Below are 26,616 nucleotides of genomic sequence, written 5' to 3' on the forward strand. Positions count from 1 at the left end.
GGGTTCTGTTTAAAATCTGGTTGTTCTCTAAGCTTCCTTGGAGAACATGGAACTCATTCCTGGGGAACGCCTATCAGCATCTGGAGGGACACTGGTGCTCCCTCCAGGTCCCTGTCCACACCCATGCTCTGTAAAACCCTCTGCACGCTGCCAGCTCCTCAGAGGAACCAGACACAAACAAGAAACGAACGGGCGGCCTGGAGCAGGGGGGCAGGAGGTAGTAGGCAAGTGCGTGCCCCCAACACAGGAAGTGGGGGTGTGAGGCCCAGGGGCAGCGGCCTACCGTGGATGTTGTCGATGAGAACATCCCAGGACACAGGCAGATCCTCCCGGATTAGCCGGGACGGCCATGACTCAGGAGCAGGAGATGAGGCACAGGGCTCCAAGGTCAGGGGAAGCAACAGCAGAGGCCGTTGGCTTGCTGGACTTGGGAGGGATGGCAGAAGTTGCCCCATGGCCGACTTCAGCTCAGGTCATGATCTCACGGTTTGTGGGTTCGAGTCCCACAGCGGGCTCTGTGCTGACAGCTCGGAGCCTGGAGCCTGCTTCACATTCTGTGGCTCCCTCTCCCTCTGCCCTTCCTCCCTCCTTCCCTCCTCCCCCCTCTCTCTCCCTCTCAAAAATAATTAAACATTAAGAACCTGCCCCATGGCAATTTCTAACTCTCTGCTCTGGGTAAAGACTGCTTTGCACATGCCAGTGTGATAAGAAGCCCTAAATTCCCCAAAGACCCAGCTTTGGAATCAGACCAATCCGGGGTCATATCCTAGCTTGGCCCCTGAGTGAACAGTCTTGTGAGTTTGGAGAAGTTCCTTAACCTCGCCGAACATTAGCCTCCCCGCTCAGGAAAATGGAGCTGTCCGCCCTGCTCCCGCAAGGCTGTGTCCAGGCCTGGCTGTGATCCCCTGCGGCGTCTAGGATGGCTCCTGACACACGGTGACGTTCACGGAACGGTCGCCCCGAGCGAGCCCTCCTGCCCCCACAGAAGTAGCAGCAGGCCCTTGACAACGCTTACTGGATTCACGTGGACAAGGAAAGAAAAAGGAAGCCGAGATGGTGTCACCTCCCACCCCTTTTCTTAAATCAGGAAAAAGGCAGCAGGTCTCCACAATATCCGTGACATGGGGCGGGGGGTGGGGGGGGGGGGGGGCGGGGATGTATCAGGGGAGGGAGTCCTCATTCTGGGAGAAGAGTTAGAAAAGCTTCCACTGGGAGGAAACTAGTGGTAAACGAGTGTGGCTATGATGGCCATCGGCACGAAAGCCTGAAGCAAGCAAAGCAAAGGGGTCTCCGGCCCCCGGCAGGGAGACGAAGGTCCTTCCACCCTGCTCTGCTGGAGCTCAGGCCTGGGCCTCACCACCGACAGCACGCTGTGCACACCCAGGCTTGGGAGGGAACACGGCCAACACGGCAGAAGGAACATACCGCGGTCAGGACCGATGAAGACTCCGGCTTTGACACGTTGTGGCTGTTGAAGAAGATGGACTCGCGGTCTGAAAAGCAAAGACAAGAAGGAGCCGGAGTGAGCTTAAAGCAGTTATGGTGACTCCACCACCTGACACCAGGGGGCAGCACCACCCCAGCCACGGCCACGGTGGCCGTAGTTTTCAGCGTCCAACAGCAGCCAACCCAGGGCCCCAGTGAGCCGGGCGCCCCCAAGACATGAGGACACTGCCCCGTGGACGGAAACACGCCTGATCAGGGCTCCCGCTTCAAGCCTTCCTCCCATACAAAAATAATGACCTTAATGAGCCTACCTCTGCTACGATCTTATGGTATCTTAGATCTGGTTTTCCCCCACACCCAAGGCCCCATTCCCAAAGTGTGTCTAATGTGTCTTACGGACATGGCACTAGAAAGGGGATGGAGTGGTGGCCGAGTGAGCGGGAAATGCGGTGCACCAGAATATCAAAGGCCCAAAGTCAATGGCAAGTAAAATCAAGGTCGGAGGACCGGTAAATGCCACTGAATCCAGTATTCCCAGCCCCTCCCGGTATCTGCTCAGAGAACTCCTTTTCAGGGTAGCACGTGAGAAATGCCCAAGCTGCTACTTGGCACGTGAGTGTTTCAAATATAAAGGGTTCTGCTGTATCCCAACTATTTAGGGGGAAAAAATAGGAAATCAGAACACGGGCTGCTATAGGATCCATCCAAGAAAGCATACAGAGTAATCTGTTTGGCTTTGGAAGCCGGCACAGCCCGCCCGAAATGCGCTTCACCTCCTCCCACCCCATACTTCCCTGACCCATGGCCATCGCCCATCACACTCTCAGTCCCATTGGGGCACCCAGAGGGGCAGGCTGATCCCAAGAATAATGAGAGCAACAAGCAGCTGGTTTGTCTGTCCACCCCCTGGAGTGCGGTCGGTCGGTCACACGTTCTCTCGAGCACTTGGAAGCATGGGCACACAAATGCAAGAATCACAAAACCACGAGCTCCACCGCCCCGTGCCCCCCACCAAGAATGGCATGGGGATGTCCTGGGCCATGAGCCCCTATGTGGCCCCAGCAGCCTCTGCTTCAGTCTTTCCAGAGTGGGCCATTGTGGCTCTCGTCCTCAGGACATACTGCTCATCCCTGGGACCTGGGTCCCTAAGCGCAGGACAGGAAGGGCCTTGGTGGAAGCACCATGGCGTGCAGGGGCCAGGCCACAGCGGGGCACCCGCTCTGATTGCCAACGACCCCCACCAGCTCCAGGATTACGGCGCCGCAACAATCATGCATGAGGAAGTGATTCGGGCGGAGGCCAAGCAGGCAGGCGCTGAGAGGTACCTGGCATCCTTCCCGCTAGCGGGGCACACAGGCCCCTTGCCGCCCCGGTGTGCCCGACAGTCCTCCCGCCGCTCCGACCAGAGCCAGTCCAGACGGGGGGCACGAGAGACGGTCCTGGGGAGGAGCCTGGGGAAAATAAACACCCTGCAGGACTTGTGCCAAGCAGCCCCACCAATCTCTACTCCTGGGCTCCGAGAGCCAAGAGAGGGGGCCTTCAGGGGTGGCAAGCCCTGTGGGCCGGAGGACAGAGTGGGCCTCGAGCAGCTGCAACAGGTGTTCTGGCCTTCCGCGGGCACTGCCCACCTTTCTGCCCTGTAGCCCGGCCTGGCCCAACCCCACCAAGCTCAGGGTGCCTCCCACCCACCCCGAGGGTCCCCAAGGGTAGCAGAGCAAGCCTGGGGAGGGGGGCCACACAGAGCAGGTAGACATAGCCAAGTTCAGGGAGGCTGGGAAGCCTGCAGGAGCCACAAGGCAACACCACGGTGCTTAACTCTGCCAGGAAGGGAAGAAGCTGGGCACTCAGAAAGGCACACCCAGCACTCACTGGACCGGACAGACCACATCACCCAACAGTTTCTTGTGGAAGGGACACCAATAAAAAACGTGGACCGTTCTCCAAGGAGACTGTTTCTCCTCCTGGGCTAACTCTGACCTGGGGGCTCAGGCCAGGGGACTATTCAGCAATGATGGTGGCAGTGGGGGGGGGGGGGGGGGGCTCTGCTCAAGTACCACCCGTGTGTGGCCTGAACAGCGGCCAGAGGGGGTGTGGGCAACTTCCAGACACTCCCTGGCCCAGGACACTGGGAAGCTGAGACAGGTCAGAGTGGGTCACGTGTCCTCCGATGCCAGTTCCTTGGGGAGCTTTAAGATACCCACTTCCTCTGAAGACGGACCTGGCTGGGCCCTGACACTCCGATCACAGGACCACTCTGGATTTGGGACCCCATCCACTCACTCCCAGTGTCTGGAACAGTCCTGAGACACACAGTGTGAGTAACGAACCACTACCAGCGCCCCACGGGGGCGGGAAGGCAATGAGGGGAAAATGGGTGCTTTCGGCCCTTGACGTATGGACAAGAAGAACAGGTTCAAAACAGAGTAAATGACAGGTTTAATCCCCAAATATTGCAGTAACTCAGCAGTTATGAGCACGGACCACACTTTCTTCAGCTTTATTTGCTTACTCTTCATGTGTGTCTCTGGGGAGGGGGGCACGTCACAGTGCTGCAGACGGAGGCCCAGATCTTCTTCTAGATCCCATACAAGTATCAGCTCCACAGAGAGGCCAGCTCTGGCTCCCTCACCCAGCGGTGTCCCAGGACCCACTGTTTCCTCTGGAGCCCTTCATCTATGCCACGATGCATCTTTTTATTCTTTCTTTCCGCATGTGGGGGTTCTCCCACTAGAATAGAAACACATGAGGGCAGGATACTTGGCTGACTATCTAGTCACCTACTGGATCAGTTACCAGGCACAGGGCTGGGCACATGGCAGGCTCAAGGAAATACGGCATCCATTACACTAGAGAGGCTCTAGATGACAGATCGGCAAACCAGAGACTGAAAGCCAAACCTAGCCTGTCACCTGCCATTTGTAAATAAAGTTTTATTGGAACACAGCCAGGCCCAGGTGCTAACATACTGTCTACAGCTGCTTTCATGCCGCAAGGGCAGCATTAAATAATTATGACAGAGTTGGAAATATTTACTATCTAGGCTTTTGCAGAAAAAGTCTGCTGACCCCAGCTCTACGTGGCAAGTGATATCATTCTTTGATGTACCCCTAAGGGAAAAAAGGCCCAGGGAGAAGGGCAAAATAAAGGCACTAGTCCACACAGTACAGGAAACAAAAGTAAATCCACTGCACAAGAGGGGAACACAGAGACGTGCCTATCTCGGTCCTGGCACTGGGTAGAGACAGGGGAGCAATCTCCCCAACTGTGAACGACAGGCATAGGATACGTGTTCCTAGTGGCTGACACAAGCCAACACCAACCCTCTCAGTAAGAACCTGACTTTCACGCCAGCAGAAGCAACTAGAAGATGCCTGGCTCTAAAAAATCACCTGACTTCAGAGACGTTAACAGGGAAAACCACAAGTGCACCTGAAAATCAACAGAGCATGGTCGTTATGGAGGGAAGGCTAGTGTCCCTGGCTCCCCGCCCCCCAGGTCCTGAAGAATCCCACAGCTCCTTGCGTGGATGGGGAAGCTGTAGGCCACACTGGACAAGGGAAACCGGAAAGCCAGTGTGGGGGCTGGAAAGAGGCCAGAGCCCCAGAGCCCGCTGCTCAAGTGGTCCAGCTTAAAGGACCCCTGTCGAGTTATGCTTCTCATCTGGAAAGAACACGCACATAAAGAGAACAAAGCCCGCGCCGGCTCCCTGGCACGATGCCCTGAAGACCGCAGACATGAAATCGGCTTTGGGATGGATGGACGGACATGCTGAAAGTTATTCAACTTGCCTGAGCATAATAAACATTCCTGCATTGGCTCTGTGAGTTTACCTACTCCCCAGCCTACATTTTATGGAAAACTGGCAACCTGTCATGAGAAGAAACACAGTCATGAGAAGACACAGAAACATGGAGCCTCATCCTCAACACAGAGCCTGTGCCTGGCTGCAAACGGCTCCCAGGGCTGAGACAGAAACTGGCCCAGCACTTTGTAACAGGGAGGAAAAGGAGAAAACTTCCTTTCCTTTGTCTGGAAAGGAAGGAAACGTGGCAGTAAATTTCTTACAGGTAGAGGGGATTTGGGTAAAAATAAAAAAAAGAGGGGCGCCTGGGTGGCTCAGTCAGTTAAGTGTCCGACTTTGGCTCAGGTCATGATATTGCAGTTAGTGGGTTCGAGCCCCACGTCGGGTTCTGTGCTGACAGCTCAGAACCCGGAGCCTGCTTCAGATTCTGTGTCTCCCTCCCTCTCTCTCCCCGGCTTGTGCTCTGTCCCTCAAAGGTGAATAAATGTTAAAAAAAAATTCTTTTAATAAAAAGAGAAAAAAAGAAAGGAGGCTATGTAAGGTATGCTACTCTTAATATATTTTCCACAGACTTAAAGCACGTACATTTTAAAAATCAGAGAAAATACATAATTAAAAAAAAATAGTCTCTTCCAGCCCACAATTTATAAGAATGCCTCCTGCTGCTATATAGTCATATACAAAAAGACCCCTCCAGATCTTAGTCCCCTCATCCCCAGATCATTACATCATCCCAGTGTGTGAGAGCTGGGACCAGGGGGATTATGGGGATGTCCCAAACCCTGACAATGCAGCCTTGAGTCCTGGAGCCCCCCGCCTGGCTGGGAAGGCTGCTTGCACCCAGAAAGGAAGTGAAAACGGGCACACATTTTCAAAGTGTCTGCTCTCTGTGTTGCGTTAATGGGAAGAAAAAAGCTGTCCTGGGGATGAACAGCTGAACTTTATTCAAGAGGAGTGGCTTAAAGCCACCAGGAACGGATGGTGACAGGCAATCCCAGCAGGAGGGACTTTAAGAACACACATCTGTTGACTCAGATGGAGACAGAACGGCCCGGTATTTCACTGCATCTGGTGATGGCGGGTTTCCCTTGCAGAGATACATGCACGGCATGTCTGAGCACAGCACATGAGGACAACCAAATATCCTGCAAGGGATCCCTTAGAAAGCTGTGCTTATTTCAAAGACACGGTTACTCTGCTCCAAAGGTTTCTGGAACTTGCCTTAGAGATGCCTTCAGAACCACTAGAACATTCTTTTGAGCATCCCCAACACCAGCAAATCCGTATCTTAGTGTCAGTTTCTGAAAGGGCCAAGGATCAGCTGGTGTCAGGAGAGTAGCTAAAAAAAAAAAAAAAAGCTGAGCAGGGCGCCTGGGTGGCTCAGTCGGTTAAGGGTCAGGTTCTTGGGTTTCGGCTCAGGTCATGATCTTGTGGTTTGTGGGTTCGAGCCCTGTGTCAGACTCTGCTGACAGTGCACAGCCTCTTGGGATTTTCTCTGTCTCTCTCTCTCTCTCTCCCTCTCTCTCTGCCCCTCCCCTGCTCATGCACTCGCTCTCCCTAAATAAATAAATAAATAAATAAATAAATAAATAAATAAATAAATGATTAATAAAGCGGAGCTTGTGGAGCCCCTCAGCCTCCTTACAGGATCCCCTCAAATGCCCCAAATAATGGCAGCATCCTAAAAACACCACCACCCTGTGACCATCTGAGGGAGACTTGGGATCCAAAACACGCTCACTCAGTCCTCACCCCTGTAAGGGGGGACGTGGTGGGGTGACTGTGCCCACGTGGACCTGCCTGAGGTCCCACAACTAGGAAGTGCTGGGCCCTGTGTGACCTCTAACGGAGAGCACATCCACTCAGTGGCTGCAGAAGCAGCAAGTAACGCTGGGCCTCCCCATTTGGAAAAAAAAAAGACATGATAAAACAGTCAGCACTCTGGCCTTCAAAAAATAAGAGGGGCCCTTTCCCAAACCCTCACTTCCCTCAAGGGCCAATCACCCATTCCAGCATGTTCCTCATGCGTGTCATCTCTGTGGGGCCCCCAGGAAGTGCCCTGGGCGCGGAGAGCTTTCGGAGGAGTCCCGGAGCTTACAGTGGTCCGGGAGGATGAAGCCCCTACAATGACCCGGTGGAGTGGGGTTTTACCTCGTTCTCCAAGACTTCTCACTACTGAGCAGACCTCCTCCACCCTTCAGATCACATCATCCCTGCCTCCTCCAAAATAACACAGGGTAGCAGGGTAAGTGCGGCAGGACAGACGGCCGACGCCCTGTCCCAGCCGGGCCCCTGCGACGGCGGGAAGCCTGGTTACCTGACGTGCCGGCAGAGAAGTTCTTCAGCGAGGGCCTCTGGACCACGGTGTAGGACTCGCCCACCACAAACACCTTGTACAAAACAGCATTGTGGTTGATGAAGTTCTGGACCACACAGGGTGGCTGGATGGCACTCAGGCCCTCCTGGTTGAACACGATGGCCATCTATAGAAACAGGGAGCCAAGAGCTCTGTCAGAATCCACCACCTACTCAGCCTTACCCAGGGGCACATCACCTGCCCAGATGCACCAAGAACCACCATCCCTGTGAACTGAGGATTCCCCAGGAAGAATCTCAAGCCAGGATGAGGGGAGTGAGACTCGAGAATGAACACCTGGGGGTCGATTCACTCCTGCTGTGGGGATTTGGAAATCCTGTACCGTCAGGCTGCCCACGTAGGGTTGAGCTGGCTGTGCACTGCCCAACTCCACACCGTAATCCTGGGAACGGGACCCCCGGTTGTACACTATTCAATCCTTACGACATCCTTAGAGATTCTTCCACAAATATCCAGGAGAGGCAGGGAGTGTAAGGCATGTTATCATGCACCTTTTACAGAAGGGGAAACTGAGGCCCTGAGCAGCTCAGTGGCTGGTTGGAAAGTGATGGAGCCCAGGCTGGGACTGGGTCTGCCCAGCACGAAGTCTTGGCCTCTCACACATTCAGTGAACCACATGGATGCTTGAGAAATGGGAACGTGCTGCTCTGACTCCGAGGCCTGTGGGGACAAAGGTCCCCACTGAGAGGATCTGGTAGGGCCACAAAGGTAGGGAGGGCAGAGGCACAGCTGGAGAAAATCTCTGCTTTGGCTCAGCTGCCAGAGCCGGGACCATGACTAATCCCTTGCAGCCCAAAGGCCCCAGGAAGGAGCCACCAGATGCCCAGGACTATGGGCAGGGATGACGGAGCCCGGACAGCTGGCTGCCTGCACTGGCTTAAAAACAAAACAAAAAACAAACAGCTCTATGAACAGGAAATAAAAAGAGAGTGGTTTGCCAAAACTAGTTGACTTTAGTTGAGCTTGGGATTCTGAGGGAGGGCTCAGGTAGACCTCAGTACAGGTAAGGACGGACCCTAATCAGAAAGCCTCACTTCTGGGGCGCCTGGGTGGTTCAGACGGTTGAGCATCCGACTTGGGCCCAGGTCATGATCTCGCAGTTTGTGAGTGTGGGCCTCGCATTGGGCTCTGTGCTGACAGCTCAGAGCCTCCAGCCTTGCTTTGGGTTCTGTGTCTCCCTGTCTCTTTCTCTCTAACTCTCCCCCACTGTGCTCTCTCTCAAAAATAAAAAAATAAACATTTTTTTTAAATTAAAAAAAAAAAAGAAAGCCTCACTTTTCTGTTTAAAGCGAATTACGTCCACAGGCCTGTCCTCCATCCTTGCTGCACCCGACATCCCCAGGCCCCCGTGAAACAGGGGAAGAGCCTTGCTCCCCAACGCCCAGGCTCATGCCATGGAGGGCACCCCACTCAAAAGGGCATCCCTCTGATGTTGAAGCCTGCCAGGAGGCAGGCAGCCCAGAGCACACACAGACTCCCTGGGAGTCTCCAGATCCCAATGTTGGATGCTCCTCCGTTCCCGATCTGGGGGAGCCCCTCCCTGAAACAGCACACTGTGGGTTGGGAGAAGTGGGGGGGGGGCGGAGACAGGGAGGTACCCACGTGTACATTCTGGAGCCAGACTCAGACAGCAAGACTGAGGGGTGAAAGCTGCCCCCAAAGGCACTGACCCCATACGTTGGCAGGAGGGAACTCACTTGGACCTGGAACCCCCACTGCTTCTCCCATGCCCCGGCAGGCTCCATAGCAGCTGGTTCCCTAATAGCTCACCCGACAGGTGCAGGGCAGCACGTATGGCAACTCCCTCATTCCCCCGCGACCGCGATGCCATCCCCACGTGCAGACAGACACTCAGAGAGGCTGGGTAATCTGCCCCAAGTCCCACCGCTGGCAGCGCCCAGAGCCAGACCCGCTCCCAGGTCCACAAGGTTTCAGAGTTCTCTTGTGAAGACAGAAGTGGTTTCTTCCCTGCAGGCTGACCTTTTCTGCATCAGGATGGCCTAATCACACTAATGATAATTAGAGTCATCCTTCCATCCAGAAAACTGCAAGGCACTGACCAACAGAGGAACCAGGTGCTAGTGAGAAGGGGCAGGTGGAAGGCTGGCAGGCAGGTGCCGAGGGGAATGTGGGCTCTGGCGACATGACTCTGGCTGCTCTGAAGCATTCCGGCTCCCTCCCAGCGCCTGGCATGGAGCACATCCCTGGCCCAGAGCCCAGGCAGGCCCAGGCAGGGAGGGCTCCCCAAGGGCAACCAGCCTTACGAGGCGGCTGACCTCTGCAGCAGGCCGCGATTTCCAGGGGCTGCCCCCACATTCCTTCCCACGAGCAGAGGCACACCCTCGGCCCAGCAGCTTCCGTCACACCATGTACCATATATCACACTGACACTTTCTATTTATAGGCATATAAGTATCGCCACAAACGTATGCCGGGGAGAAAGACCACCACGGAACTCTGCTTCCGGGCACTGCTGGGGGGCTGTCCAGGTTTCATCCTAAGGTCTCAGGGAGCACTTCTGACTGGGTCAGACTCTCCCCACGGGGCCCTCAGGATGGGCGCTGAGTCTACGGCCCAGTGCACACTCCCCGGGGCCTAACAGGAAGGCCCCCAGGCCGGGCCGGGCCTGTAAGGGAATGAAATGCAGACGATGGGGTGGGGGTGGAGGGAAGCCCTGAGGACAATGTCCCAGTGTGGTTCCAAAGACAGCAAGGGCAACCCAATGGAGTCCCTGCCTGGCCACCTGCTCCCCTTACCCCCGGAAGGCCTCCTCTGCTTATGGTCCTGCACCATATCTCACCGGTGCTATGTCTCTGGGACTTGGTCTCTACCCCCCAGGGCAGGGTGCACATCCTGTGCGTTCTTCCCCGGGCACTGAGTGGGGCTGGGAATGCCCACGGGGGAATAAAGGAATGACAGAGAGGGTGGAGGAATCCCCACACACTGGCAAGTAGAGTGCCGCTGCCTCCCCCACTCCCTTCTAAATTCAGCAGGACCAGCCGGTCTGTGAGCAGCTGGCAGGGACACCACATCTCCAGTGAGCAGCACTCAGAGGGGCCTGGGGAAGTGGCTGGCACAGAGCAGGTGCCCCAGGGAGCGATCGACAGTGATGAGCCAAAGGTTGGAAAGTCGGACAGGTCAAACTGGGACGTGATGTGACTTGCTGGGGCTCGCAGAGGGCAGGCAGACCCCTGGCACACCCATCCCGCCCCTGGGGACAGGACAGGCACGGGGAGAAGCTGGAGACCATGCACAAAGCCACAACCAGGAGCAGGACAGGGAGCCGGAGCAGCAGGTATGAGACCTGGCACACAGACCCCTGCGGGCTCCCAGAGAGACACTGTGAGCTGGAAAGGTGGGGGCATAGGCGGAGATGGGGACACAGGGCAGTCAAAGCTTCCACTCACCTCATGAGAGTTGGTGCCATGAGCCACTCTGGTTTTGCAAACTATGGAGCAGGGAGAGAAAAGCAGAGAGAAATCAGTGAGGTTATTCTCCACAAAGCCTGACTCGCGGTACAGGGAGAAATTCTTGACCCTCCAGCAGCCCGTGGGGATGAGGGGCAGGTAGCAGACACGCGGACTCAACAACGGCCAGCATCTGCACTCAGGCGTCTGGACAGACACTGCCAGGCCGGCAAAAGAGCACCCGCCGCCCACACCACCTGATGACCCGTGACCGCTGAGTGCTGCAAAGCCCTTCCTGGCGGCCAAGGCCTTCACGCATCCCAGAAAGCACAGACAGCCCCCCATCCCCACCCGGCCCGCGGCCCGGCCAGCCTGCCCAGCGGGGCCTGGGCGTGGTACGCACTGAAGGGGAATGCCAGGCCGTTCTTCTCCAGGAGCCTCATGGTGTCATCTCCGCACAGGCTGGTGAGCTCCATGAAGGGTGGCGAGCAGATCCTGTCATCTGGGGACGGCGAAGAAGCCCACGTCAGCACGCCTGCCTACTAGCCCCCGGGGCCCACTTCCTGTGACACAGCCACCTCCCCGGGGCCACGCTCGACAGCCCTGCTCTCCTGAGCAGACACCCCCAAGTCCGCAGCGAGTGCGCGCACGTGCACACACACACACACACACACACACACACTGACAGTAACGGCAGCATATTCTTCAATTACATTTCTTTTTTCTTTTTTAATTTTTATTTGAGAGGGAGTAGGTATGCATCTGCGCATGTGAGCAGGGGAGAGGGGCAGAGGGCGAGAGAGAGAATCCCAAGCAGGCTCCACCCCAGTACAGAGCCCGACTCAGGACTCCATCCCATGACCCTGGGATCACGACCTGAGCCTAAATCAAGAGTCTGACACTCAACCGACTGGGCCTCCCAGGCACCCCTTTAATTACATTTCCTAACGTTTCCATAATTACAAAACCAGTATGTGAGGAGTATAAAACTTGACTCAAAAAAAAAGTAAGAACCACACGCGTTCACAGATAAGACTATGACAACAAACTTCTCAGCCTGAGGCATGTACACATTTTATGCACGCAGAACTTTACAAGAGGATCCTGTTTTGCGGCCCAGATTTTCTCTCAACAAACTATGAGCATTCTTCTGGTTCAATAGAGGCTTCTCCCACCGTGTGCCTCATCGGCTTAACAATGACTGCAGGAGAGGTGCCACGTGCTTAGCTCCTGGCACATGTCTAGCACCGTGCAAAGGACTTTGCATGCATCACCTCTGAAGTCTGCAAAATAATCCTTTGAGAAGGAAGCTGACGTCAGGGAGATTAAAGTGCATGCCCAAGGCTACACAAGCGTTCCTGTGCCTGGTGACACAAGGGCCCTCACCCTCTCGCTACCTAAAGGACACATCTCATCAGCCACCTGCCTGCCAGGTCTGGCCTCCTGACTCTCTCCCTCCCTCTCTCCCTTTCTCAAGCACACTCCCCACCCTTCTCCAGCCTCCTGCAGACACACTCCAGCCCCGGCCTTGCCCCCCTACCAACAGCTTCTCACACCCTGCCTTTCCTGAGTCCCCGGGCTCAGAGGGGTGCCCATCCAGTGGGTTCTCGGCATGTTTGGTTTCTCTGAAAAGCTCTGGATGCTGGGTCTGCTCTGCTTGTCCGGACGCTCCTGGTGCCAGGCCCTGAGTTAGGCCAAGACAGATTATTTGTGGGATAACCAAAGGTGCTCTGACGCTCTCTACTGATTGCTAAATTACATTACCGGTTTGTTATTACTGCTTCTTGTCTACTCCCCTTCTCAGACCAGGCCAGAAGCTCCTCAGGAGGTGGTGGGACCACCCTGTACTTCTGGGCACAGAGGCCAGGAAAGGCCAAGCGTTAGTGAGGGGGTGGTGCCCCCCCCCCCCCCAACTTGGAAACCAAACCAAAAGTAAACAAGCAAAGTGGCTTGTCTCCAGGAGCTTCTAGCTACTTGGCTGGCTAAGGTCAGTACATTAAACCAAGGTTTAAGATCCAGCCTCATATAGCTCATAAAAATGAATGCCAAGAATTACACAGGGCATGTTAAAAATGTTTCTACCCGCCCCTCCTTCCCCACCCCCCAAGTCCAGGCTCCAAACTGGCGCAAAATTGTCGGGTGTTGGCAGATTTCAGGGGTTGCAGGACTTCTTGGGGACCACGGGAGGGTGGTCTAGGGGCAGCGTCTGCTGAGCCCTGGCAGACAGTGCTGCAGGCCTTCCAAACACAGAACTCCTTTAATCCTCAAATTGCTGTGGTGGTGTCTCCATGGGCAGAGGCCAAAACAGGCAGCCTGCCCCAAGTCACATGATGGTCAATGACAGAGGTTCAAAGGGCAGGCCAGGAAAAGAGAAGTCAGGAAAATCAGGGTGGGGACGTACTGGGGCTGCGTCCTGGCTCTCAGCTGTAAGCCACTACCTAAATAAGGCCCCATTTCTGTACCCCCAGCCTAGACTCAGAGCCGGGGTGGGAAAGCTTGTTGCTGCAAAAGCACAGCCCCGGCAGCCCAACCCGAACAGAATGCGACACTCAAGGCCTCAATCTGCAGTAGACAGGGGCTCACCCGGTGTGACTGGAGCCCGGAGCCCCCTTGGCCCACCCCCTCCCACAGGAAGATTCAGAGATCCCTGGAGCCCAAAAGGCCACCTCCTGTAAGAGCTTCCAGACTCCCCATCAGCAGATTTTTCAGAGCAGATGCCTCTGCCTGGCCTTTAGATTTGCCTTGCAATATCCCTGTCAACGTCCCCTCCCACCCCAGCCCACCCAAACTTCTACATGTCACTGACAACAGCCAACTTCTCAATAAACTGCACTTGATATGTGCCAAACAACACAGTCTACACAGCAACTCAAGCCCCTTCACAAGAACCCCACGAGAAAGTACTGTCACTCCCATTTTACAGAAGAGGAAAATGGGGCACGGAGAGGCGAAGCTCCCTGCCCAGAGTTACACAGTGAGTATGTGGTGTAGCTGGGGCGGAGGGGTGGGGGGCTCAGACCTGGGCAGTTGGCTCCCTAGTAGAAAAAGTGTCCATTCCATATTAGCAGGAGAAAAGACAAAGCTTTTATTGCGATGATCATCTCAACAGACTCAGAGAAGGCACTTGACAAAATCCAACAGCCTTCAAGATAAAAACACTGAGCAAACTAGGAATAGAGAGGAATTTCTTCACTGATTAAAGAGCATTTATAAAAACCACAGAAACATCCTACTTTGGGGTGAAAGACTGGATGCTTTCCGCCTAAGATCAGGAACAAGACAAGAATGTCTGTTCTCGCCACTTCTATTCATTCAATACCATACTGGGTGTTCTCACCAGGGCAATTAGGAGAGAGTGAAATAAAAAGCTTCCAGACTGGAAAGAAGAAGTAAAACTACCTCTACATGCAGGTGATCTGATCTTCTCTATAGGAAATCCCAAGGAATCCACACACACAAACCCCAAAAACTATGAAGATAAGTCAGGTCAGCAAGACTGCAGAATAAAAGATCAACACACAAAAAACCATTATATTTCTACCCACTAGCAATGAACAATCTGAATGTGAAATTAAGAAAATAATTCTACTTATACTAGCATCAAAAAATAACAGCACTTAAGAAATAAATCTAACAAAGACTTAAATGCTGGAAAAGACAAAATATTATTGAAAGACATTCAGGAAGATCTCAATAGATGGAAAGACGTCCCATGTTCATGGATAAGAGGTTTAATATATTAAGCTGACAACACTCTCACACTGATCTACAGATTCAGCACAATTCCCATTAAAATCCCAGCTTTCTTTTAGCAGAAAGTGACAAGTTAATCTTTAAATTCATGTAAAAATGCAAGGGACCCAGAACAGCCAGTATTGAAATCCTGAAAAAGAATCAAGTTGGAAGACTCACACCTCCCAATTTAAAAACTTACAATAAAACTACAGTAATCATGCAGGATGGTAGTGGTACAAGATCCGACATACACATCAAAGGACTAGAATTGAGACACCAGAAAGAGAGTCACCTGATTTTCCACCAGGGAGCCAATACAATTCAAGAGGGAGAACAACAGTCTTTTCAACCAATCCAAAAACCAGATATCCATGTGTGAGAGAATGAATCTGGAACCCTACCTCACACCATACACAAGAATTGATTCAAAATGGATCATGATCTAAACTGAAGATCTAAAACAATAAAACTCTTAGAAGAAAACATGAGTGTAAATCTTCATGACCTTGGATCAGGTAATGGTTTCTTAGACACTAAAAGCATAAGCAATGAAAGTAAAAAAAAAAAGACAAACCTGACATCATCGAAATTCAAAACTTTTGTGCTTCAAAGGGCACTGTCAAGAAAGTAAAAAAGACAACCCACAGAATGGAGAAAAATATTTGCAAATCATGTATCTGATAATGGCCTAATATCCAAAACCTATAAAGAACTATTAAGAAATAAACAATAAAAAGATGACCCAAATTTAAAATGGGCAAAGGATTTGAATAGAAAGTTCTCAACATAAGACATACAGATGGCCGGTGCGCACGTGAAAAGATGCTCAACATCATTAGCCATCAAGGAAATACACACCAAAACTACAAGGAGATCCTATTTCACATCTACTAATGGCTATAATCAAAAAGACAGGAAATACAAGTGCTAACATTGCCAGTGGGAATGTACAATGATACAACTGCTTTGGGAAACAGTCTGGCAGTCCCACAAACAGTTAAACACAGAGTCACAGTGTGATTCCCAGATACGCAACCAAGGGAATGGAAACCTACGTCCACACAAAAACCTGCCCAGGAATGTTCACAGCAGCATTGGCGAAAATTGGCAACAACCGAAATGCCCCTCAACTGATGAGTGGGTAAACAAGATATGATGCACCCATTCAATGGGGTATCATTCAGCCAGAAAAAGGAAAGAAGTGCCAACATGGGCTACAACATGACCTTGAAAACCGTATGCTGAGCGAAGGAAGCTGGTCACAAAAATCCCATATTGTGTGACTTCATTCATATGAAATGCCCAGAATAGGCAAATCTGTCTACGGTGGTTGCCAAGGGCTGGCGGGGATGGGGACTGACTACAAATGGGTACATTTCTTTCTGATATGAGGAAAATGTTCTGGCCTAAGATAATGGTGATGGTTGCACAATTTGGGGAAGATATTCAAAACTACTGAACTGTATGTGTACTTTAAAAAGGTGGATTTCGGGGCGCCTGGGTGGCGCAGTTGGTTAAGCGTCCGACTTGAGCCAGGTCACGATCTCGCGGTCCGTGAGTTCGAGCCCCACGTCGGGCTCTGGGCTGATGGCTCGGAGCCTGGAGCCTGTTTCCGATTCTGTGTCTCCCTCTCTCTCTGCCCCTAACCCACTCGCATTCTGTCTCTGTCTCTCTCAAAAATAAATAAACCTTAAAAAAAAAAAAAAAAAAAAGGTGGATTTCAGGGGCACCTGGGTGGCTCAGTCGGTTAAGCATCCGACTTCGGCTCAGGTCATGATCCCATGGTTTGTGAGTTCGAGCCCCGCGTTGGGCTCTGTGCTGACAGCTCAGAGCCTGGAGCCTACTTCAGATTCTATGTCTCTCTCTCTCTCTCTCTCTCTCTCTCTGCTCCTCCCCTGCTTGCTCGCTCTCTCTCTCAAAAATGAACATTAAAAAAATTCTTTTAATAAATTAAAAGGTGGATTTTATGGCATGTGCACTGTATCAACTAAAAGGAAACAACAAGAAAAATTCCCCAGCAGCAGCAGCTGCCATCTCTCAAGTGCATACTCCACGTACAGCGTCTCTTTTAAACCTGCAGCTCCCCCTCCCTCACCCCCCATCGTCAGGTCCAGGGTGAAGTCAGACAAGGCCAAGGCAAGTGCTTCCCCCAGAGATGTTTGGGGTCCAGAGGAAAAGCAGAGACGAGACATTTCCAGTGAATGGGCCACATCTAGCATTAGGCCAGACAGCCCCAGTTTTCTGAAATCTCAGGCTGTGATGTGAAGCGGGGCCCAAGAGAGGTGGCACCAGGAAGGGGGGGGCACACGCACACCGTCACGGTCTTCTCCCCTTCTCCCAACTTGGAGCCTGCTGACCACACTCTGAGCAGCAGGCACCACTGGGTGCCCACCCTGCTCTCGCTCCAGGGGTAGGTCTGGGACTGAGACTGGCCAATCACACTGCCAAGAAGGACCCATAGTCAGAGCTCAGTCACCAGCAAGAGAGGCAGCACCGGGTGACGGCAGTCTTGAGCCTGCAGGGCAGAGGCTGGAAGGGACCACTGTCCACACCAGGCCATGGCTACTCCACGCCCCAGGCCTGTTCCTCTCTGGACTCGAGTACAGGAGACGACGATGTCTTTACTGTTTGAACCAGGATCATCCTAAGTGTCCGGGAAATCACACTGAATTAGAAACGACTACGGTTCCTATTTTGGGGTCAACAACCATTCGTCACCAGTGGCAAGATATGTGTTGTGTTGGGGCTCTGCTAAATCATAGGAGCCAGAAATACAGCACTTAACAAACAGACGTGCCCACCCGCACGGAGCTTACACTCCCAGACAGTAAACCAGGCTGGTAAGTGAGATGCACCCCTAGATGGTGCTGGCGGGGTGCCGCAAAGGGGTGCCAGCAGAGCAGGGGCGAGGTCAGGGAGCAAGGTCTCGCTGAACAGAGACAAGGGAAGGTGAGCAGGTGGCAAAGGCGATGCATCTGGGGTCAGTGTGCTCCCGGGGTGGGGGGGGGTGTGGGGACCAGGCCACGGCAGCATCAGAGCCAGCGCCCTGATGGCAGCTGGCACGGCGGCCCCGCCTCGCGGGGCATGGCAACAGCAGAGGGTTCCGCCAGCTCTCCCGTGGGAAACTCGCAACATCACCAGCAGCTCTTCTCCCCAAAGAGAGACTGAAGACTTTCTAGAAGTCAGCCCTGGGAGCCCGGGAGGCTATTTCTGGTTCCCAGAAAAAGGCTACTGTTGCTTATTTATCTATCATCTTTATTTCTGGATGGGAGCTGGAAAGAGGCTTTTTTTAGTCGGATGGTGGGTTGTGTTCTGTTCAGAGCCGAAACGTTAGCCCCTGGGAAACTGAAACAGCGCCGTCCTCCCTCGTCTGCCACCCTCATCACAGAATGTGAAGCTGGAGGCCCTCAGAGATGAGCGAGTCCCAGCCATGTGTCCACACGTCCGAAGAGGAAAGAGAACAGTTCAAGGCCACGCACAAGTTACCGGCAGACCAAGGGTGAGAGCCCAGGCGTCTTGAGTCACACCCGGCCTCACTCTGCCAGGTGGCCACGCTCTTATCTGACTACAGGCAGCTGCTACAGAACTACCAAGAAGGTAAAAGGCCAATGACAAACAGGTGGATATAAGAGGACAGCTAGGGGTGAGACGGCACTCTGAAGCCTGACTTTGAACCTGGGGTAAATTGCTCATCACCTGTAACCTTTGGCAAGTTGACTAAACTCTGCTGGGCCCTACTCTCCTCATCTGTAAAATGGAAGCACTGTCTCCCTGGAGGGTTGTCGGGAGCCCTGGTACATAACAGGTACCCCGCAGTGGCAAGGCCAGCTGGGGACACCCACAGGGGAGCAGGCCGATGCTGCACGTGGCCACTGGTCCATGTCCGGCCTCCTGGGGCGTGTCGGGTGCCGGGCCCCGACCTCACTTGCTCTCTCGTGCACCCAGCGTGGTGCTGGCAGAGCAGTCTGCCCTCCCGTGGCTGCAAAAGACATCTTGGCAGGACCCTGGTGGTGGTGGGGAGACTGGGCACAGCTGTAATGGGACCCTGTCCTGGTTCCCTTCTCTTGGACAGGTGTAATTTCTTCACCCAGGCAGTATCTGATGCAAAGACCACCCAGGCGCAGGGACAGTCTCCGAGGACATGCAGGGCTGGAAGCCTCTGAAGCTTCTGTGGCGGGCAGGGCCCCGCGAGTGAATAACGCCCAGGAGTTAGGGCTGGGCAGAGGGGAGAAGAGGCGGCAGACAGCCAAGGGAGGGGACCCAGGGGGCCAGGAGCCTGCTGTGTGGCCCAGAGCAGTGGGACGACATCAGGAAAGTGTGCCAGAGGAAATACCTATCTTTGCCAGCTCTTATCTCCCTCTCTAGAAGGCCAGTTCTACAAGGGCAGGCAGGAGCTTCTAGGTTTTGTTCACAGCCATAGCCCAGTGCCTAGAACACTGCCTGGCACATAGCAGCTGCTCAACAAACGCTTGCCGAGTGAGTGATCTGACCTGTGGCGTGAAGGGGTCACTGTTGCCTAAGGCACAAGGCTGGCTTCTCGGGCATCCGGGGCACATCTGGACAGACACGGGGCATGCGGTCGGCGTGTCAGGGTACCACCTGACCCACGTTCTGTACCTAGCCTGCGCACAGGCCTCATGCCATCATGTCGTCACACCCCTCCACCTCCGGGCTTGTTCCACTTGGAAACAAGAAAGCAGTCACATACGTCCCTGCTCAGCCTGGCCCTGCGCCCCCTGAAGGACATCCCCTGCACAAGCATCCTCTTTACCTACTTTGCTACGACTGTGATCGGACTTGCCTTCTTAATTCTGATTTTCCCAAACACTGTTGCTGCCGCTGTCTTCCCGCGACTTCGCGTATCCTGGTTACCTGACTGGTGACGTTTCCCCTGAAGTCATTTACATTTGTGCCAATGTTTCTCCACCAGACGTGGCTTCGATGAATGTGTCTCACATAAGGATTTGTGCTTGTGGTAAGCCACTTCCATTGGCCAAATTCCCAGAAGTCACTTTCGGGGTCCACGGGAGTCGCCGTTTCTGCGGTAGCTGTTGCGCAACACTGAGCCGTTTCCCAAGAGGACTGCAGGTCTTTGCTGTGGCACCGGCAGTGAATGGTCTCGACGGTGCCCTCTCAGCCCTGGGTAGCCCTACTTTCAGAAATCTGGGAAGTGCCTTTAGGAAGGAGGATAGTGGGTGACGTGGGCAACAAGGCCATTGCTGCACATATGGTCACTTGGGGGCCAGCGGGCCGCCTTGAACAGTGAGCAGGGCACGGAGACGGTGAGGCTGGTGTGGGGAGTCACTAGAGCAAAAGCTCTGAACTGAGGCCTGGAGACCAGTGTGCAATCCCAGCGGCTTCCCTGGGCCCCGGGCTCCGGACCGGCAGAAGGGGAGTCATGACGAGCCGGCCCTGTCCACACGCTGGCGCCGCAGTGAGAACCGAGGACACGGAAAAAGTGTGGAGCCCGCGCAAGGCCAGGCAAAGGAGCCGGCCGTTCCAAGGGCCCCGTCCTGCCATCTGTTCACACCTTCCTCGCACAGCTCCGAGCCCAGGTGCCACTGTGAGCCGGGTGGTGGCAAGGGCCCTTGGCTGCCCCCTGCTCCAGACAGGGACAGAAGCAGAGGCAAAAGAAGCACCCCAACCCCGTGGCGTGCTGGAGGCAAGGCCAGGAGAAAGCGCGTGACTCGGAGTTCCAGCCAGCCGACCGGGGCTCCCCAACCCGCGGGAGAGCTGGGGTGCCTACGGGGCAGCGCCCCCAGGCCGGGTGCTAGGAAGCACGTGACTCAGGAGGCAGACCTGTAACTGCGTCCTGGAGAGACAGGGAGGGGTCCACAGGAGGAGGCCACGCCCGTGGGCCCTAGCCAAGGCGGGAAGAAGTTTCCATCTGGACAAACCCTCTTGCCTCAGCCAGAGCTGCCGCACCGACTCAGGTCCACCTTGCGGGCAGAACGTTGGCTCTGGGAGGGCAGGGGCTTCCTCCATCACGTTCACGGCCGGACCCCAGTGAAGGGGCGGATGAGTGAACCAAGCAGACACTGGCCTGGGCTCCCACCTCTCCCAGCCCAAGAGAAGCAGCCCCTATCAAAACTCGGTTCCCACAGGACCAGCAGCATCTCGTCCCGGGGGCCTGCACACCACCCCCAGATGCTGCCTCTCAGAGCCGGGCTCTGTCCTGCCTCCCTGAGCCACTCCCCATGCCCAGGGGCCCAGGTCCCAGGGCGGGACATGGTCTTATGCAGCACTGTCACTGGCAGAGCAGGCACAGGAAAAGGTTCAGGAGCAGAAGGGTCGGGTTCCCACTCCATCTTCTCAGAGCTGAGGAAAAAACAGTGCCCTGATGTCCCAGGCCCAGAGCCTTGCACATGCTGGTCCCCCATCCCACCAAATCCTTTTTCCTAGCCCCTTCTCGGCCTGATGAACTCCTGCCTGTCCTCCTAGCCTGGTCAGGCCACCTTCTGTGCATCTAGGAAAAGGGCCCTTCTGCTGGCTCATCTCTTGGTGACTAATGATGTGCTGAACTTGGCACAGACTGGGCGCCCCTGGACAGTCCGCAGGAGACACAGGCTACCTGGGTTTGAATCCCAGCTCCACCTCATGGGAGCTTTGTGACTCTGGCCAAGCAACTTTATCTCTCTGCCTCAGTTTCCTCGCTAGAAGATGAGGGCAACAGTACCTACTTCACAGGGCTGTCCCCCACCCCCCATGAAATGGTCCGTAAGTACAGACTATATGTCCATACCTCGCCATAGGTGCAACAAACCTTTTTTATTTAATAAGAAATAAACTGTGACTGATACAGCTAAATTACAGATTACCAAGCGTGAGTGGCAGAAGTGAGGTGTGTCGGGGAAGGGCAGGCAGATCATATGCCAAATACATACCCCGACATGTCCACCATGACGCTCAGGGCCAGGGCAGTCATGGAAGACTGCCTGGAGGAGACCGTTACCACACATGGGGGCCCAGAAAGCAAAACGTGACAGCGATGATGAGCATCGATTCTGCAGCTGAGAGCCAGCCCAGTCCCTGCAACCTGCGCCACCCAGGCCAGGCCAGTGACCCTCTCTGATCCTTTCCCTCATCCGTAAAATGGGAAAGCAACACTGCCCACCTCCAAGCTGTTACAGACACTTGGTGAGGCCGTATGCACGACGGGCATCTGAAAACACGTGAGAACCAGAGTTAGCCCTGTTTCTCTAGACATACCACCCGCCTCAGGGCATCTCTGCAGGCGCTTTCCCTCTGGGAGGGGAGGCACCACCCCAGGGTTGGGGCAGCTACAGTGGCCTCAGCCAGTCCTCCTGGGACACTGACCAAACAGGTGCTGTGGACGAGCACTGGGGCTCCTTCCCAGCTGCCTGACTCCATGATCCTGGAGTCTGTGAATCAGGGAACCCCCTTCTTGGTACCTTCACCCCCATTACCATCTTCTTCCCACAGCTTCTGCTCTACCCACAAACCACTGGACTTCTGGCACCTCGCCCGCCTTATTCACCGTCTAACCCAAACCACACCTCGCTATCAGATCCTGGGTCATCTTTCTAAAGCTCCCACGTGTATACTGAGGCTATTCTCAGCCCAAGAGTTGTCCATGGCTGACTCAAGTGGAAGTCCAAAGCCCTTCCAGGCTTCTGCAACTTGCCCCTGCTTACCTTCCTGTTACGGGTTGGACTGTGCTCCCCCACAATCCATATGCTGAAGTCCCAACCCCCCGTTCCTCCGAACATGACTGTATTTGGAGACAGGGCCTTTAGAGAAGTGATGACGTTGAAACAAGGTCATCTGGGCGGGCCCTAATCCAATCTGACTGCTGTCCTTATGAGAGGAGATTAAGACACAGACACGCACAGGGGGATGACCGTGTGAGGACACAGGGAGAAGGCGGCCACCTACAAGCCAAGGAGCCAGGCCTCTGAAGGAACCAGCCCTATGACACCTCGATCCTGGACTTCCAGCTTCCAGAACCATAGAGTTCTGTTGTTGAGGCTGCAGGTCTGTGGTGCTTAGCTGGGGCAGCTCTAGCCAACTAATGCACTTCCCAAGTCCTCCCGCAACACAGAATCCAAGATCCTTGCCAGCTAAACCCTGGCTCCTGGCGGAGCTCTCACTGTTCCCCACACTCACCTCTGGGATGCCCCTCCTCCCACCACTTGGCAACGACCCACTCATCCAGTTCCCCTGTGCCCTCGAGAACAAGTGGTCTCCCACTGATACCACCTCCTGGCAGTGCCTCACCCAGAACCTTCCACCAGCAGCCTCGCGTGTTCCAGCACCACCGCTCTCCTGCCCTGCTACCTTGTCTGATTGCTCATGTCTCGGACCCTGTTATATTTTCACAAGTTTGGGGTTTGACTCAGGAACCAGGCAGTACGTTCCTTGGGGTCAGGATCCAGCCTTCCCCCACTCCAGCACTGCTCTGAGGTGGCAGCAAGAAACATCTCTCTGGCAAGTGCACATGTGTGAGATGAACCGAGAGACAGAATAAAAGTGAGCTGTGAGCACTGGAAACAACACAGAAGGGGAAGCTGGGAGCCAGTACAAAGGGGGTGGCCTGCAACTCCCAAAGCGGCCACTATGTGGCGCTGCTGGTCTGGGACAGCCCTGATGACTGGCATTGGGCTTGAAGGGGTAAAGCCCTGAGAGTCTGGCCTGCCAACCTGCAGGCGCCACTGTCCATGACTCATTTAGTGCTTGACTGTCCAAAGTCACTTTCCCTCTGCCGGTAAGCTGTTAGGGGCCAGAAGCCACATGCTCTTGAATTCTAGGCAGGGAAAGATGCTCCGAGCATTCTGGGTAAACCAAGTTTCAGCCTGACAGCAGCTCTGAAGATAATCCGAAGGGCTCTTCGGCTCATGGTGATGGCAGCCCCCCTGTAACTTGGAACAGTCGAGTCACAGGCATGTGGGGGTGGGAGACTGCGACAGGCCCGGGCTGGGAGGCCAGGAAGGGCCCAGAAGACAGGCCCATGGCTGAGAGGAAGTGGATGTGGGAACCAGTCTCTGATCTGGAGCTGAGCCTGGGCCTGCAGAGGGCATCCCTGTCCTTGGCACAACTTCCTGCTGTCACTGCCCAGAGCACAGTGTCCTGTCCACCTGGCCTGGCCAGGAAGGGCTCCGGCACTATCTGAGCAACCGTTTGCCCTTCCCCAGGCAGCACTCCGTCCTCACCTCCCCACTCTCCTGGGCGAGTCCTCTCCTAGGACGTCCTCACTGGCCATGTCTCCAACCACCTGCCACCCCTCCATCAGCTAAGTCAGAATCTGTTCTTCCTTGTTGCCGATTCCCGCCAGTTATGCCTACGAATGGTCCCTTGAGCTGTCCTCTCTGTCCCCGAACACCTACTTCCCCAGTTCATTCTGCACTGTTTATGGCAGGTGACTCACCTCTCCCTGTACCCTGAGGGCCCCTTGGATTTGTTGGGGGGATTTGAGTTGCGCTTCAAAAGGGTGGAAACAATTGGACGGCAGTGACATCATCGTGCATATCTTCAGACCATTCATAGCCTCGGATGAGATGAAGCCGAAATAATATGTTTTGTTTGGTTTAAGACCGTTGCAGCCCTCGAAGCCGGCATGCCCTGGGGATGTGGGGACTGGGGAGCCTGACTCATGGAAACCACCTGGAAATCTGCCGGGACTCCGGGTCAGTCCCAGGAGAGGCAGTTCCTCACCCTCCTAGCCGGCCCCTCGTAGCCTATGGGTATACACACTAGTGGGCCAAGTGCCTGGGTTCCAATCCTAGGGCCCCTGGCTCACCCTGAGCTGCTTCTCCGTGCCTCAGTTTCCACATCTGCAAGATGGGGATAACAGCAGTAGCTACCACACAAAGGACCACTGGGAGGACTAAATAAGACACCGTGAGTTACCGTGCCGGGACCGCAGGTAGTAAGCAATAAGCAGCAGGAGACATGGCTTCGCTACTGTTACTAGTCACAGCTGGGTCTGCTCTCCTTCCTCCCCGAGGTCCAGCCAACACCCCAGGGTCCAGGCCGAACCTACGACAGGGCTGAGGGCTCCTCAGGAGCTAGGACTGTCTCAGGACTACTAGGCATAGGGCAGGGGTGCCCTCTTCCAGCACCTGCTGTGGGACAAGAGAGGAAAGAGGGCCCTGCTCACACTGCCCAGGCACCGAGGAGCTCAGATGGAGCCAGAGGGCAATCGAAGCTGACAGGGAGAGCGGCCCACAGGGAACCGCGTCCCTGAAAGGCAGGCAGGACTGGGTGCCGCTCATCAGTCCGGTTTATCCAGAGCAGCTGAGGGAAGGAAGGGCGTGACACCTCAAAGGGCCTGTGAGGACAGTGGGTGTGAGGGAAGGCCCGCCAGGGCTCCTTCTGCCCAGGTCACCGACCACACACACCAGGCAGGGGCCGGGAGGCCAACGGGCACAGGGTCGGGCCCGGGCGGCATTCCTCCCCAGGACGCCCGAGGGGAGCAGCCGGGGAAGTGAGGGGAGAAGTGGCACCTCCTGAGAAGGGGTGGGGGGGCTTGTGCTGTCTCCTTCCTGCTCACACAGAGCAGAGGGGGAAGCTGGGGTGAGGGAGGCCCGGCAGGAGCGACGGGTGGAAGCCTTGCCTATACCTCCCACCACACCCACCCCTGAGCTCTGGACGAAACAGGTTTCGCTCAGTCTCTCACACAAGCTCCCACCTCTGGGCTCACGCCCCAGCATGTGCCTCCCAATCCTGGTACCCAGTCACCCCTGACAGGACTGGGGGACCGCCTTGCTCACCTCAGTACACGTGGGGCCTGTCCTAGAGCCGAGAACGCTGCAGGCCTGCCCTGGCTATGCTCTGCGGAAAGCTGCGCGGGCCTGCAACGCGGCCCTTCCACCGAGAGGTGGACCCAGGCAGGCGCACACAGCCCAGTGCCAGGTCTCCACTCACGGGATCTGCGCTACGCACAGATCACGACCGTCACCTCCATTGTGCATGGAAGGACACTGAGGCCCCGGGAGGGTACGTTCTGTCCTCAGGGCCGAAAGCCAGTATGTGGCAGAGCCAGCTTCCACGCAGGCAGCCTGGCCCTCAGCGCGGCAGCCTAAGTGGAACCTCACTGCCCTCCTCTCCTCAGTCCCACTGAAGGTCTCTGGGCCTAGAGGGAGTTAGAGACGCGTCAAGCTGGCTACGCGTCCCCAACACTGTGTGACTGGATATCCCAGGCTGCCTGAGTATGTGCGACCTTGAGGAAGTTCCTCACCCCTCACCCCTCCGTGCCTTGGTTTCCTGGTCTGTGAAATGGGGGTAAGAACAGTCCTCAGTCCTGTCCGTGGGCCGCTGCCGGGATCCAATGAACTGACCTACAGACACTTCAAACAAAAACTGGCACACGGCAGGTACGGAGTGACAGATTCCGCCATCCCTCCACCTTGAGTACTGGTGCGGTTACTCGAAGGGCTACCACTTTAAAAAGTCTAAGATCACCTCAGTGAGCCCAGCACTGCTCTGCATGGCCCGACAAGGCCCCTGGGGAGAGGGAAAAACGGGGAGTGGACGTGGAAGAACATCGCGCCTGCGTTTTCCTGCCCGGAGACAGTGCCGTTGACGCCGAGCATTAAGGGAGACGGCGCCTCCTCGTCCATCTGTCCACCGAGACAGAACTGGGACTCTTAAAGCGGACCGGCAGCCAACATGCGGGCCATCTCCCAGAGGGCCACCACTCTCCCCTCGCAGAGCGCTCGGCTTCGAGCAGCATCCTCAGGCTCAGGAGACAAGGTCAGATGTGAGCTGTCAGTCCCCAGCAGGATCAGAAAAACAGCGACGTCAGCAACGGGCCGAGAGAACATGAGACAGACGAAACGTTCGCAGGCCTGACAGTGTTCTCAGCCACGGCCAGAGCTTTCTGAGGCAGT

At 55.1% G+C, this 26,616-nt stretch overlaps 1 protein-coding gene across 4 annotated transcripts in view; it reads right to left on the bottom strand.

The window, feature by feature from the left end:
• The window catches only part of ITPK1 (inositol-tetrakisphosphate 1-kinase), a 180,358-nt gene that overhangs the window by 9,889 nt on the left and 143,853 nt on the right, over positions 1-26,616 (bottom strand). For all 4 annotated transcript variants that reach the window (XM_047862682.1, XM_047862681.1, XM_047862683.1 and 1 more), the window contains 4 exons: positions 11,436-11,534; positions 11,033-11,073; positions 7,566-7,731; positions 1,426-1,493 (listed from right to left, as the gene is read on the bottom strand). In XM_047862682.1, coding sequence (XP_047718638.1) covers positions 1,426-1,493; positions 7,566-7,731; positions 11,033-11,073; positions 11,436-11,534 — 374 coding nt within the window. The remainder of the gene's footprint in view (positions 1-1,425; positions 1,494-7,565; positions 7,732-11,032; positions 11,074-11,435; positions 11,535-26,616) is intronic.

This window comes from Prionailurus viverrinus, chromosome B3, assembly GCF_022837055.1.
Source record: "Prionailurus viverrinus isolate Anna chromosome B3, UM_Priviv_1.0, whole genome shotgun sequence".
NCBI classification, from domain to species: Eukaryota; Metazoa; Chordata; class Mammalia; order Carnivora; family Felidae; genus Prionailurus; species Prionailurus viverrinus.